Source organism: Parus major, chromosome 1A, assembly GCF_001522545.3.
Source record: "Parus major isolate Abel chromosome 1A, Parus_major1.1, whole genome shotgun sequence".
Lineage (NCBI taxonomy): Eukaryota > Metazoa > Chordata > Aves > Passeriformes > Paridae > Parus > Parus major.
In genome coordinates, this window is record NC_031773.1 from 3,558,441 (window position 1) to 3,570,988 (window position 12,548).

Sequence of the window (12,548 nt, forward strand, 5' to 3'; positions counted from 1 at the left end):
GGCGCCAAGATGGCGGCAGCGATGGCGGCGGTGGCGGGCGGTGCGTGAGAGCTCCCGCGGCCCCCCGGCCCCGGCGGGATGTGCGAGACCTACTCCCGCTGGCTGCTGCGGGTGTCGGTGGCGCAGATCTGCCAGGCCCTGGGCTGGGACTCGGTGCAGGTATCGGCCTGCGACCTCCTCACCGACGTGCTGCAGCGGTACCTGCAGGGGCTGGGCCGGGGCTGCCACCGCTACTGCGAGCTCTGTGAGTGCGGGCTGGGGCCGGGTTGGGGGGATGCGGCTCGACACGGTCCTCGGAGGCCACTGTGAGTGGCCCTGCTTGAGCAGGGTCCGGACTGAGTGAGCTCCGTGAGCCCTGCCAGTCTCGACCATCCCGCCAAGGAAGCGGCGCTGGGCACTGCTGGAGCAGGGCAGGAGCACGGGGAGGTGGGATTTGGGCAGGGCAGGGGGGCACGAGGAAATGGTTTGGGGCAGTGCTGGGGTCTGGGGGGCAGGACAGGGGGGCACGGAGAGGTGGGATTTGGGCAGGGGTCTGGGGGACAGGGCAGGGGGGTACAGGTAGGTGGGTTTGGGTAGCACAGGGGACCCTGAGTGGGGATCTGTGGGGAAAGGCTGTGGGGTATCTTTGTGGAGGTGTGGGGAGAGCAGCTGGAAGCTGCTGCTTGTCAGGCAGTGCCAGGAGCTGAGGGTGCTTGGCAGGGCAGGGTCACGGAGCTGTGGTCATTTGGGCAGGGCAGAAGAGTGCAGGGAGGTGGGATTTGGGCAGTGCTGGGGTCTTTGGGTCAGTGAACGTGAGATGTGGGTTTGGGGAAGATCAGCCCATGTGCTGGGAGCTGTGGGGAAGGGGAGCCAGGCTGTGCAGTGGTACACAGGACTGAGAGGACGGGGAGGGAAGCCTTGGGGCAGTGCTGGGTCAAGGGGGTCCTGGGGCCAGGGAGAACTGTGGGGCAGTGGGTCTGGCTGTGGGTGAGGAGTTGGGGCTGTGGGGCTGGAGTTGGAGAACAGGAGGCTCTGTGGCAGTGGGTCTGGGGTGTGGGGACATGGGGGTGCTGTCCCACTCTCTCTGGCTACGGTGAGCAGTGTGCTGGGGAGGGAGAGACATGAGTACTGGAGGGGGAGAGGGCACTGTTGGCCCCATTGCTGGGATGTTCTGAATCTGGGAGTGGGATGAACTGGAGGGAGAAGGGGCAGCTAGCCCCTTTTACTGGTGGGGTGTGTACATGGAGGATGTGGTGCTGTGTTGTTGTGGCTCATTTTTGGGTCATCTTTTGTGCCCTGGGGTCAGTGCTGAGGGGGCTGTGGGGGCCCAGTGCAGGTGAGGGGGTGTGTGTGGGGTTCACTGTTCTGTCACAAGGGGAAGTGCTGAGGATGAAGGGTGCAAGGCTTGGACTCCCTCCTGCATGGGAGGTCCTGTTGCTGGGGTGCTCTGGGAATGTTTGTGTGGAGATGGGAAGCAGTGGTGCTGTGGGGCTGGGAACATGTGTATGGGGAATGTAGGAAGGCAGGGATGCACTAACATTAACATGTTTTGGGGGGGAAGTGGAGCTGTAGTGTACAGAATGTGGGAGTGTGGCAGGGCTGCACATGGGAATTGTGGAGTGCAGAAGGGGTGGGTTGGGGCTGAGGATAATTTAGTGCACTTGCATGAGGTATGAGTGTCCTCACGTGGATGCAGAGGAAGAGGTTTCACTGGATATGTGGGGGACTGGAGTTAGCCAACACTGCCATTGAAGCGATACAGAAGGAGCTGGAGGTGATGGTGGGGTGCAGGATGCCCAGGGCCTCACTGTATTAGGGGTGAGGTGGGGCTGGGGTGGGAGCATGGAAGGGGTGAGTTTACAGCAAGTAGGAGAAGAGAAAGAAGAGAGGCCTGGGAATCAGTGCCAAGGACTGCTGTCTGGGTCACATACGAGTGTGGAATGTGGGTGTTGATGTCAGAAGCGAGCACCACTGCTGGGTCTGGGTCTACAGTCGAGGATGCAGTTGTGTGTCCCTTGGGATTGTGAGTGAGGTGGAGGTACTGAGGGGTTGGATGTCCTGCTGGCACCTGCAGAACTTGGGGTTTTGGAGGATGGGATGTCCAGTTTCTTGCTTGGTCAGTAATGCTGCCAGTGGGGCTGAGAGGGTGGTAAGGGGTGTGCTGGGTCTGGGAATGTCAGCAAAGGAGGCTGATGGGTTGGGAAGGGGTGGGGGGGTGACAATCTTCGGGGAGAGGCAGGATCACTGCCAGGTCTAAACACAGGAAATGTGGGGAATGAGGAGCAAGGCTCAGGCTCTTGGTGTGGTTAGAGGGTCATGAGTCTGTGTGTGTGGAGGCCTTTGCTGCCCTACATGTGGGGAAGAGAGGGTGTCATGTGGCAGAGATTTGTGTGGATAGATGGGGCTGCTGTGCTCCTGCTGGATCTGTGAGTAGTAGGAAGGAATTGAAGGGGGATCTCCATAGTGGAGGGACTTTGGGGAGCAAGGGTACCCTGGAGAGGTGGATATAGGCTGTGTGCTTGGAAAACCAGGGCTGCTTGTGCCTCCTGTGCCAAGAGGCACATGTTCCCCCTTCCTTTGGCATGCTGAAGAGCTGTGGCATTGTGGGCAGCTGCTGCTCCATGTGTCCTGTACTTGTGGAGGAGAAAGTCCTGGAGAGCCCCTGGGGCAGGGGTCAGTTGAGTCTGGCAGGGGCTCGAGCTGGGATGGATAACTGATTGCCTGAAGTGGATTTGGGGGCTGCTGTAGCCACCACCAGTTCAGAGAATATGCTTGGGCCTGCAGGAGATTACTGGAGAGGTAACAGGGATCACAGCCCTGAAGTGCATCACTGGGAATGTTTGCCAGTACTGTCCAAGCTGTGGGAATTGTGCTAATGAGGTGTCACAGCCACAGGTGAGAGGAATATCAGACACATGTTGCTGTCAGCTGGTGGTGGATTGGATGCAGCATCAAGATCCAAGGAACTATGAGGTCTGAGTGTGTTGCATTCCTTTGCATGGGTGAATTTGGAGAGTGTGTGGAGCTGGGAGGTGCAGTGTGAGTGGCTTGGTCAGGAGAGGAGCAACCACAGCCTGAAAGTGCTGTTGTTGGAGGTTGTGTCCCTTCTCTGAAGAAGGGAATTTCTCACTGCTGCAGGGATCCCCCATGCAGCAAAGTGATGAGCTGAGTGATGGTCCTGGCTCTGCTTCATCATTTCAGGAATAATTGAGATCAAGTCCGACAGTGCCAGTGTAATCAAGCTTAGGAATGACTGTATGCTGCAAACTGGATTTCTCAGGTTGTATAGGTTTACTTGTACAACTTTCCCCAAATTTGAGAGCAAGTTAGTCTAGAAATGGGACAGTGCAATATTAACCCATATATCCCAACAGTACAAGTGCAGCTGTGAAGTTTGTATTCCAATCCACACAGAGACTATCTTTAAAGCAATTAAAGGAGACAACATAGAGGGTTTAGGAGGATGGACTGATGAGGTGAAAAAGCAGCTCATCTAGGTTTGGTCAGAGCTGTCCTTTCATAGAGTTATTACAAATTTTGAGGAAGATGCTTCTGCTGCAGTGTTTTTAAGACTGGGAGGAAAAGACATAGAGATGATGCAAATAATTTTTTTGGTGCTGAGGATTGGAGGTTTGTAGAGCTCAGATACACCTTTCTTGCTTTGGGTTTGCTTACTGAAAGTGGGAAAGGCATTTTTTGCCTCTATGAGTGGGGAAGGAAGTACCACAAGTATCACAATCTTTGTTTGGTGGTTTTAGATTTGTTTGTTTATTTGTTTATCTTTGAGGAGAAGGGGAATATGCTGTGTTTGTGCCAGTGATGTGGTATTTTTTGTATCACCTCTCTTAAAACGATGCCTGTATTTCTTTTCTTTAAAAGGGTTTGTAAAACGACATCTTAATATTGAGCTGACATCTCCCTGTGATTTCAGAATTGTTTCCTTTTGCTCCTAAAATAAGTTACTGTACAAACCCAGCTCTGGATGAATGAGCTGAATTCTGCCATGGTTTTGCATAAGTAGAATTAATTAAATTCCAATTGTAGCATCTTCATTGTCAGGGCGTTATCTCGGAGTCAAACCAGTGGGGTTTGAGTTAGCAGGGCTGTCAGCTGAGGGACATAATCTTTGTGTTCCAAACTGAATGGATTTACTCTGACGTAGTTGAGACACCGTGGTATTGCTGTGAAAAGCCTGTCATCGCTGCTCACATGTTCTCTCACTTGCAGAAGAAAATTATGGCTCTCCCAGCTGGGTTAGATCTTTGTTCCAGCTGTTACATCCCATTAGGAGAGCTACATTCAAGATTTTCATTACTTTTCTGCTGTTGTTTCTTTGCATTTACAGTAGCTGTAGTTGATGGGAGCTTCTGTGGCTGCAAAGAGAAGGCAAAAGGATTTGCAAAGTGGTTTTGAGATGTGTTTGATGCCGTGAAATGCTTCTGAATGCTGTGTTGGGGGTGGAGGAGAGGCTGAACTTACAGGGAGAAAATCAGGGTTTTCCTCTTAAAGTACACCATATTATGCTGCTCAAATTTGTGGAAAGCTTGTCAAAGGAGCTCTATTCAGTATGCTGTCTGCTGTTTTGTCCTAAAATTGAAATTAAATATTTGAAAACCAGTGTTGGAGTATGTAATTAAGGTATCAGGCTACAAAACAAACGGATGTAGAGTGGTTTCTGAGAGCAGAGTTCTGCATTGTTGTTGTTGGTTTTAAGGAGAGGTGAAAAGGGAAAAGCTCCCTGTTAGGTGCCACTTTGTTTTGCTCTGCTATTTCAGGTGCTTTGATAGAGGGGTGGCAGAGCTGGTGCTTTGATTTACCTGCTCTGGAATGGTATAGGTTGGATTTTTTTACACTGGGGAGCTGTCCACGAGGACAGATCAGAATCTGCTTTGTTTGCCATGAATTTAGCTAATGTAGCTTGGCTGTGGGGTGGTGTGTTATAGACATGCAGAATATGTCCTGTTTTACCTCTTAGCACATCCAGTAAGGCAGTTCAGTTTCCAGTCTGTTTATGTGAGTGGTGCAGTTCACGGGAGGGATGAGGAGGGGACTTGTCGTTCACACCCCCCCAAAGTATTTTTTTCTGTTACATTGCTCTAAAAACCAGTCAGATAGAAGCTACTTAACTCTGTCACTGAGGGCACCTGGACTTATTTCATCAGGACAAATTTAGATTATCTGCTAGTACAACTAGAAGTGTAATAAGCTGGGTAATGAACTTTTTGAATTTAGAGGTGGATTTTCCTCTGCCTTCTTTCAGTTTTCAGTCTTGAGCTTATGCTTGGATATTCTCTGATTTATTTTTTTTTCCCCTGAAATTTGCTAGCAGTTAGGAAATAAAGTTTAAAAGTTCGCCTTTAGTTTCATATTGTTTGACTACTTTTTTTGAAGATTATTTTTATGCAAACATAGAATTGTAGAATATCTCAAGTTGGAAGGCACCCACATGGATCATTGAGTCCAAGTCCCTGTTCCTTGCAGGACTACATACTAATTATATATACATATAAAATATTAATGACCATACTGAAATTGGTATTATTAATGCAACTGCATTTTTGTTAAAAGGCAGGTTCTGATTTGGTGAACACAGTATTGTAACTGGAAGGAAAAATTGCTGATATTGCAAAATATTTTCCAAGGCAGAACTGGCTCCAAAGCTGCTCCAATGTCTGCACAGTCTCTGCTTTAACCTTCATTATAGCAAAGGAAGAATGCAAACAGCAGTCCAATATTTTCACTGATAATTACCACAGAGGAGAGAATTCACCTGACATCAGCCAATTTTTTATTTCTTTATAATGTTAAGTTTACCTCATGTGTTTTCTTTGGTTTTGTTCTTTTTAGTTACTTCATTCTTACCACTCTACAGTAATAATCCGTATCAAAGGATTAGATTTTGGTGATCAGTTTAAATGAGCTGATTCCCACTGCTGGTCCTTGAATGACTTTATAACAAGGATCTATCTTGGGCCTGTAACATTCATTATAAGTACATTTTATGTCCTTATAACCTTAAGTGTTGATGTTTTTAAGCTAACTTCTTACTGGCTAATAATATAAAGAAGGACAATGTGTTTTTTTGCTTGACATTTCTGAAGTTACTGGGAGAAGTAGCAGACTCTGAGCACCAATAGCAAGAAGATGCTTTTGCCTGACTGGTAACTGTGTTAATAGGACCCCTTTTTCCCCATTTAAGATGCCTTAAGTAAGGCATCTATACTTATTAAATAATCTATTGTGCATGCTTACGACTTTGCTGGGTGAAAGCTATGTTGTCTTCTTGAAACACTTATCCTGGAGTAACTTTGTGTGACGTGCTGGAGCACAGGGAATCTGTGATAGAGCTTGTAATTAAAATACCAAGGAGCTATACCTAATAATTTGCTGGTTAAAATAAAATCTAAAAAAAAAAAAAATCTCTTTTACAGCATCCATGAGGGGGAATGCTGAGCTATTTATAACATGTGTACATGTAGCATGGGTGGTGACTCATTAATTTTTCTCAGTATATTTATTACAGAACTGTAGTTGCTTCCTTTAAGAGACCTGGCATGAAACTAAAGGCTTTTCTGTTCTGTACTTATTTGCCTGTTAAATTTTCACTCACTTGTATGAACTTTGGGCTAGGAAGGAGGAGGTGGTGGGGGTGAGTTTGGCAAAAGGGAATCAGCTGGTCCTGAGACTGAATTTAAGGCAAGTAAGACAGTTCCCTAATTCCACACAACCCCCTCACAGTGCCTTTGGATGACATGAGCACTGGCCAGCTTGTTTTCTGGAGGAATTCTTGTGTCTTTTGCAAAGGTAGCCAGGCTTTAAGAGCTTCTAAGAAATCCTTTTCCCCCCAGCCCAAACCCTTGTTTGTATGAGAGTTTAGTGCTCCATTCTTGTGTTTGATTTGGTTTTCCTTGTGGATGGGTTGATTGATCTGCAGGTGATACTGAGCAGTGGGGCTGAGGGCTGGATAACTTTCCACACAAACACTCTGCTCTGCCTGGATTCTCTCTGCCCATCATTTCAGTCCAGTACTCTTTTGGGATGCAGTTCCACATGCAGATTCTTCCTCACCTGGTGCTTATTCTCATGGCCAGGGAGGCTGAGAATATCGTAGCTGCATGACCATTCCCACAGGTTTCTAGTGGGCTGTTTTGAGACCAAATGGTCTTAATTTAGCTCTGCTGCTGCCACAGCTTTACCACTTTTGGAGTACAGTTCCCATTCTGGGAGATAGTGCAGCTTAAAAGCTTGTGAGAAAGGTATTTTCCTAGTTCACTGTTCAGGAGGTAAAGGGATGAGAGTTGTAACTTGCTGGATAAACTATTCCCACCTCCTTCCTTCTCTTCCCAGCCCTGAACAATGATAGTATTTAAACTGTTGTGGTATAAAGAACAGCAAGAGACTGGAAACCAAATCTCTGAAGTGTCTGTGATCTGGCACTGACTTGCTGTGTGACATTAGATTAATTATTTCACTGGGAGGCTTCAGCATCTGAATTTTTAAACTGAGGATAGCACAGATATGTGAAGAATAATGAGATAAATTCAGTATGCGCAGATTTAACTTTTTTTCTTGGCATCCTTTACTCACAGAAAGAATCCTAAGATTAAATGAAACACCGGGAGAGAGTGTGTTATGTTTGTCAGCATTCCCTTTCATGTGTCTGGCTTCTGCTATTTTACTGATTTTTTTATTAAGCCAGAGAGTGAAGAGAAATGCTAAACTGTTGAAATAAAAGTGTATAGTCTTTATTTGATGAATAACCTAGAAATACATTTAATGCATTTTTATGCTGTGATAGTTTCCAACTGGTTTGATTTTAAATACAGATATGAATATAGACCTGATACTTTTTTCAAACACTTTTATCACTGAAGACACTGTCCTGAAAAGAAGGGTTAACTGCTCCATCCTTTCATCCCTCTGACATGTGCAGGTTTAAACATTATTTTTAGTTTTCAATCAAACTTTAAACTTGGCATTGTCTCTTAGGAGGCAAATGTCAAAGCTGTGGGAAAATTGAATCTTCTTTGGGGTTTTTTTGGTCACCTTTTGAACCCACTTTCTAACACACGTAATTGTTTCATGATACAGTTGTTAAATATTTCCATGCTTCAGTTACACTTAGTAGCTGCTTCTTTTCCAAGTGTTCTTAAAAAGCACTTGTAGAAAGAATTCCTTTTTAGCATTTATCACTTGCTAATCATGTCAGCACACTTTTCTGGAGGTTAAAAAGATGGTGTGCAGATCAAGGAAAAGACCTTTGAAAAGTTTTCCCCAAGTTTTTCTTCTCACCTGTCTGTCAAACTTGTACCTGTTAAATCTTGACACCTTAGAAAATGCTTCAGTGAGTTCATAGGTATCTTCATAGCCTGAAGAGCAACTAGAAGCAACAACACAAAATTTCTTAGTGGTGTCAATTATCTGAATTTAATTTTTAAGCATAAAATACACTTTCCCCCCCCAAAGAAGTATAAGGGTCTCATAACTACTCTGCAGTATTGATATCCTCGTGTAATTATGTGCATGCAAGTCTGGAGTTTGTAGAGCAAAGTGGTATTGCACTTGTACCAGGTATATTACACAAACACAAACTCTGAGCTGCTTCTCACCCTCAGAGTTCACATTCTAAATACAGGAGGGTAAAACTGGCAGTAACTTGGTCTGATCTTCCTTTTAGCTGTGGAAAGAATTAAAACACAAGCGAGACTTGCCTGGAGTCACACAAGAGGCCGGTGTTGGAGAGCTGAGAATCAACCCCATAATCTGAGTATTATCCTTATCTTCACTGCAAGACTTAAGAAGGGAAATTCTAGAACAAAATTCTCATTTTCTAAACGTACCTGCAGGCGTGAGTTGGCTGGGGGTTGGAATTCATGCAGTGATGTGAGAACCAGCTCTCTCAGCTGCCTCAGCTTCAAGATAAACCAAGAAGAGATTAGGTTAAAGGACAAACAAAAGAGCATCCCCCCATTCTCTGGAGCCAGGGCTCCACAATAGCCATTGTGTTCTTTCAATAAACACAGGCTGCTTTTCCATAATTACTTTTTAAAGTAAATCACAGCTTATCATCATATAGGGATGTAATATCTTCATAAGCCAATTCTACAGAATTGTAATAATTCAGTATATCATTTTATTGCATTTAAAATCATGTTTGGGGTTTACAGCATTGTTTTTGGGTTATTGTTGTTATGAAAAGTCAGGAAGAGACTCGAAGTGGTGCCTTGGCTGCCGAAGTCAGGTGCCCAGTTCTCCCTCCGGAGGCCTTTTGAGGGATTTTCCTCTGTCAAGCCAGGGAAACTGAGGTACTTGGGCTTCTGCAAGTGTAATTTAAAGCTTTGAGCCAAATTAATTGTATAGCACAAACTGCATCCTCTGCTGGACTATTTTCTTGGAGATCTTATTAAATAAATATCCTGACTGCCTGGCCAGTGAGGTTTCACTGTACTTTTTATGAAGAAAAAAAGATTTTTCCTGTAGAATCAAACTTAAGTTCCACCCCAAAAAATCAGCCCCTGAAGTATAGTATAAAATATTCTGTCCTCATCAGACCACTAAATATTCTTCTCTTTTATCCAGGAGTAGCTAACCAGTAGATGAAGTGGCTCATAGTTTATGAAGCCTGTAGATTTCATCTACAGGTGGAAAGATACTTTGTGAAGGTTTTTTTTTTTATATCAAGAGGCTTCTTTTTCCTTTTCTCTCTGTAAACTACAGTCAGTTCAAAAAAATGAAATTGTTGCTCTTCTAGGTTGAGAAATAATGTTTGATCTGTTCCGTACTGATAAAGAACGCTTTCTGCATATGGGGTTGTGTGGTGTTAATTGACTGTTGCCAGGTAAAGCTGCCTGCTGTTGCTCCTTCATTTGGGCTTGATTTGCTTCCTGGAGTGCACTTCTTCAGTGGTATGATTTGAAATAAAGTGATGGCTCAAAACAAAACCCTCCTGAAAGTAAGCTGGTGAAACTGTGGAGTAGTCAATCCATCTCTCCTACTGGTGGTGAGCTGGGGAACTGTAATCTTGAAGCATCTTCAGGTCGAATTTTTTAACCTGTATTTGTATGAAAATATTTTTTAACCTGGATTTGTATGAAAATATTGTTCTTCTGTTGTTTTTTTTGTTCCAGATGGCCGCACAGATCCTATTTTGGATGACGTAGGCGATGCCTTCAAGCTTATGGGGGTTAACCTGCATGAGCTGGAAGATTACATACACAATATTGAACCTGTCACTTTTGCACATCAAATCCCTTCGTTCCCTGTCAGCAAGAACAATGTCCTCCAGTTCCCCCAGCTGGGAAGTAAGGATGCAGAAGAGAGGAAGGAGTACATCCCTGATTACCTGCCACCTATTGTCTCCTCTCAAGAAGGTGTGAAATCAATCCTTTGCTTTCAGTTTTGGTGTATTTGGGTATTTGTGGGCATCCTCCAGCAGCTCAAGCTGTGCTGCCCTGTGGCAGTGGTACAGGAAGGGCCCATGGGGTGCTACCCAAGCAGGGTTGCAAAACAGGTAGCAGTGCTGTGGCAGGTTTGTTCTCCACCATTCTTACTTTCCTTCCAGATTAACTCGTGCCAGAAATTCACCATGTTACCCCATGTTTCAATAATGCATTCTAAATTTTAAGTTTTGAGATGACAATAGGAATGAATGCTCTGCATTACCTTTTATGTGTTAGCCTCCCCCTTATGCCTCCTGCAAGGGCTTCTGTAATTTGGTAAAGGTAGAAGGAAGGCTTGTGAGACTGGCACAGCATTTCCTGTTCCTGATAGCTGTTTCTCCTTACTTGTGACAAATTTCACCCAAAAACCCAAACCCAACCAAGCAGAAAAACCTCCTTTTCCAATTAAAATGAATTCAGCTTTAAAATATGGAAGAGTATTTTAGAGGCATTGTACTGGCTTTTAATTCTCTTTGCTAACATTGATTAGGGTTTCGTCATCCAGCTGAGGAAACAATGAAACCAACTATACAAGTGCTTTGAGATGCAAATAACCTGAGAATTTTCACTGTGGAAGTGGAAAAAGCATACTTGTTTTCTCTATTTTTCAGCTATATGAGACTTGATTGCTAATAAGATAAACCTTTAAGAAACATGACCTAGTTTGACTTGCCCTTTGAATAGTGAACAGCACACAACTGTACTTTGTGTGGAAATAAATATATGTAAGGTAGTGGGCATAAAAATCCCAGACAGAAGAACTTAATTTTCCAAGAGTGTAATGAACAGGTGCAACCTGCACAAGATACTTGATTTAGAATTGTGTGGGGACAGAAGGGATATCATGCTCTATTGTGCATATTGCTCTTTTTTTAAGAATGAAGGTCTCAAAGTCTGCTTGTTGAAATAGGTGTAAAAACCCTGCCCAGCATAAGGATGAATATAAGCAACATCACCTTGCTGGGCCAAGAAATCCATTGCTGTGCTGCTACAAGTGTGGCATGGGGCAGTATTCCAGTAGTTTAGCAAGCTGTAGGAAGTGTATGTTCAGGCTCTCTTACATCATGGTCAGCTAAAAATGCAGTTGCTGTGTACTCCAGTTAGAGCAAGTGAAATTGTGCTGAGGAACAGGTACTGGGGTCTGGTGTGTTCTGAACAAATACGCTCATTCCAGTAACAAAGTGAGGATTTACTCATCCTGGTGAGTATTTCTGAGGCTCTGTAGACTTTAATTTTCTGTTTCTTTTAGTTGTGTTTTATAGATCAGTAGCATTTCTTGCTATTGATAACTATTTTATTATTGTTATAGTAAAATGTAATTTTTATGTTATTTTATTGGTAACTATATTACTATTGAAACACTGAACTGTTTCTTGCCTTAATACAACCCAGGAAATTGAACTGCTTTCAAAACAGAAATACTTTCTTAAATTAGTAAGGAGATCCTGAAGTCTCACCCTTGTGAAGTTTGTTAAAAAGATTGTTCTAAAAATTTAACAATGAACTCTCTCAAACCAGGAAGAGGAGAACAAAATATAAATATCATATGTGTAGGTGGCATATATAAAAGAAGAGTAGAGGAAGAAGACTTTGAGAAGTGAATGGGGATTTTAGCTCCCCTGTTCTGGCTACTTGCTTTGGCCTGATTCTTCAGGAGGTAAACAAACACCATTCTGTCAGAGGAATCTGGCATCTTTGAAGTGTAACAAGTTGCCCAGCAGTGTTGCAGTTGTTTTGTTTTTTTTTTCCCTTGGAAAATCATACTCTAAAGTATGCAAGAAAAGTCAAATCCAGCGAGGCTCAAAACAGCTGCAGACAAATATCTGAGCATGGGGAGGGAGAGAGGAGAGTTCAGACTCAGCCTGACAATACATGACATACAAAGAGAGGCTAAAAATTGAAATGGGGACAGTTGTGCTTTTTCTTTTTTTTTTCCTATATGTAACTTTTTATACTCTTTCTCTTGCAAGTTAGATCCAGGAGTTAGATTTTAGCAGTCCTTATAAATAATGTATGAATCCTTTTAACACCTGAAGCAAGAAGATATTATTTCCAAAGTTGGATGAGAACCAGGAAAACTTCTGATGCCTAAGGGTAGTGTATCAGCACACCTATAGATACACACAACTT

The 12,548-nt window shown here is 44.1% G+C and overlaps 1 protein-coding gene across 1 annotated transcript in view; it reads left to right on the top strand.

The window, feature by feature from the left end:
• Positions 1-12,548, top strand: part of TAF3 (TATA-box binding protein associated factor 3) — a 111,726-nt gene continuing 99,178 nt past the window's right edge. Inside the window, exons 1-2 of the mRNA XM_015629243.2 lie at positions 1-244; positions 10,107-10,349. Of these exons, the coding sequence (XP_015484729.1) occupies positions 79-244; positions 10,107-10,349 (409 nt within the window). The 5' untranslated portion in view covers positions 1-78. The remainder of the gene's footprint in view (positions 245-10,106; positions 10,350-12,548) is intronic.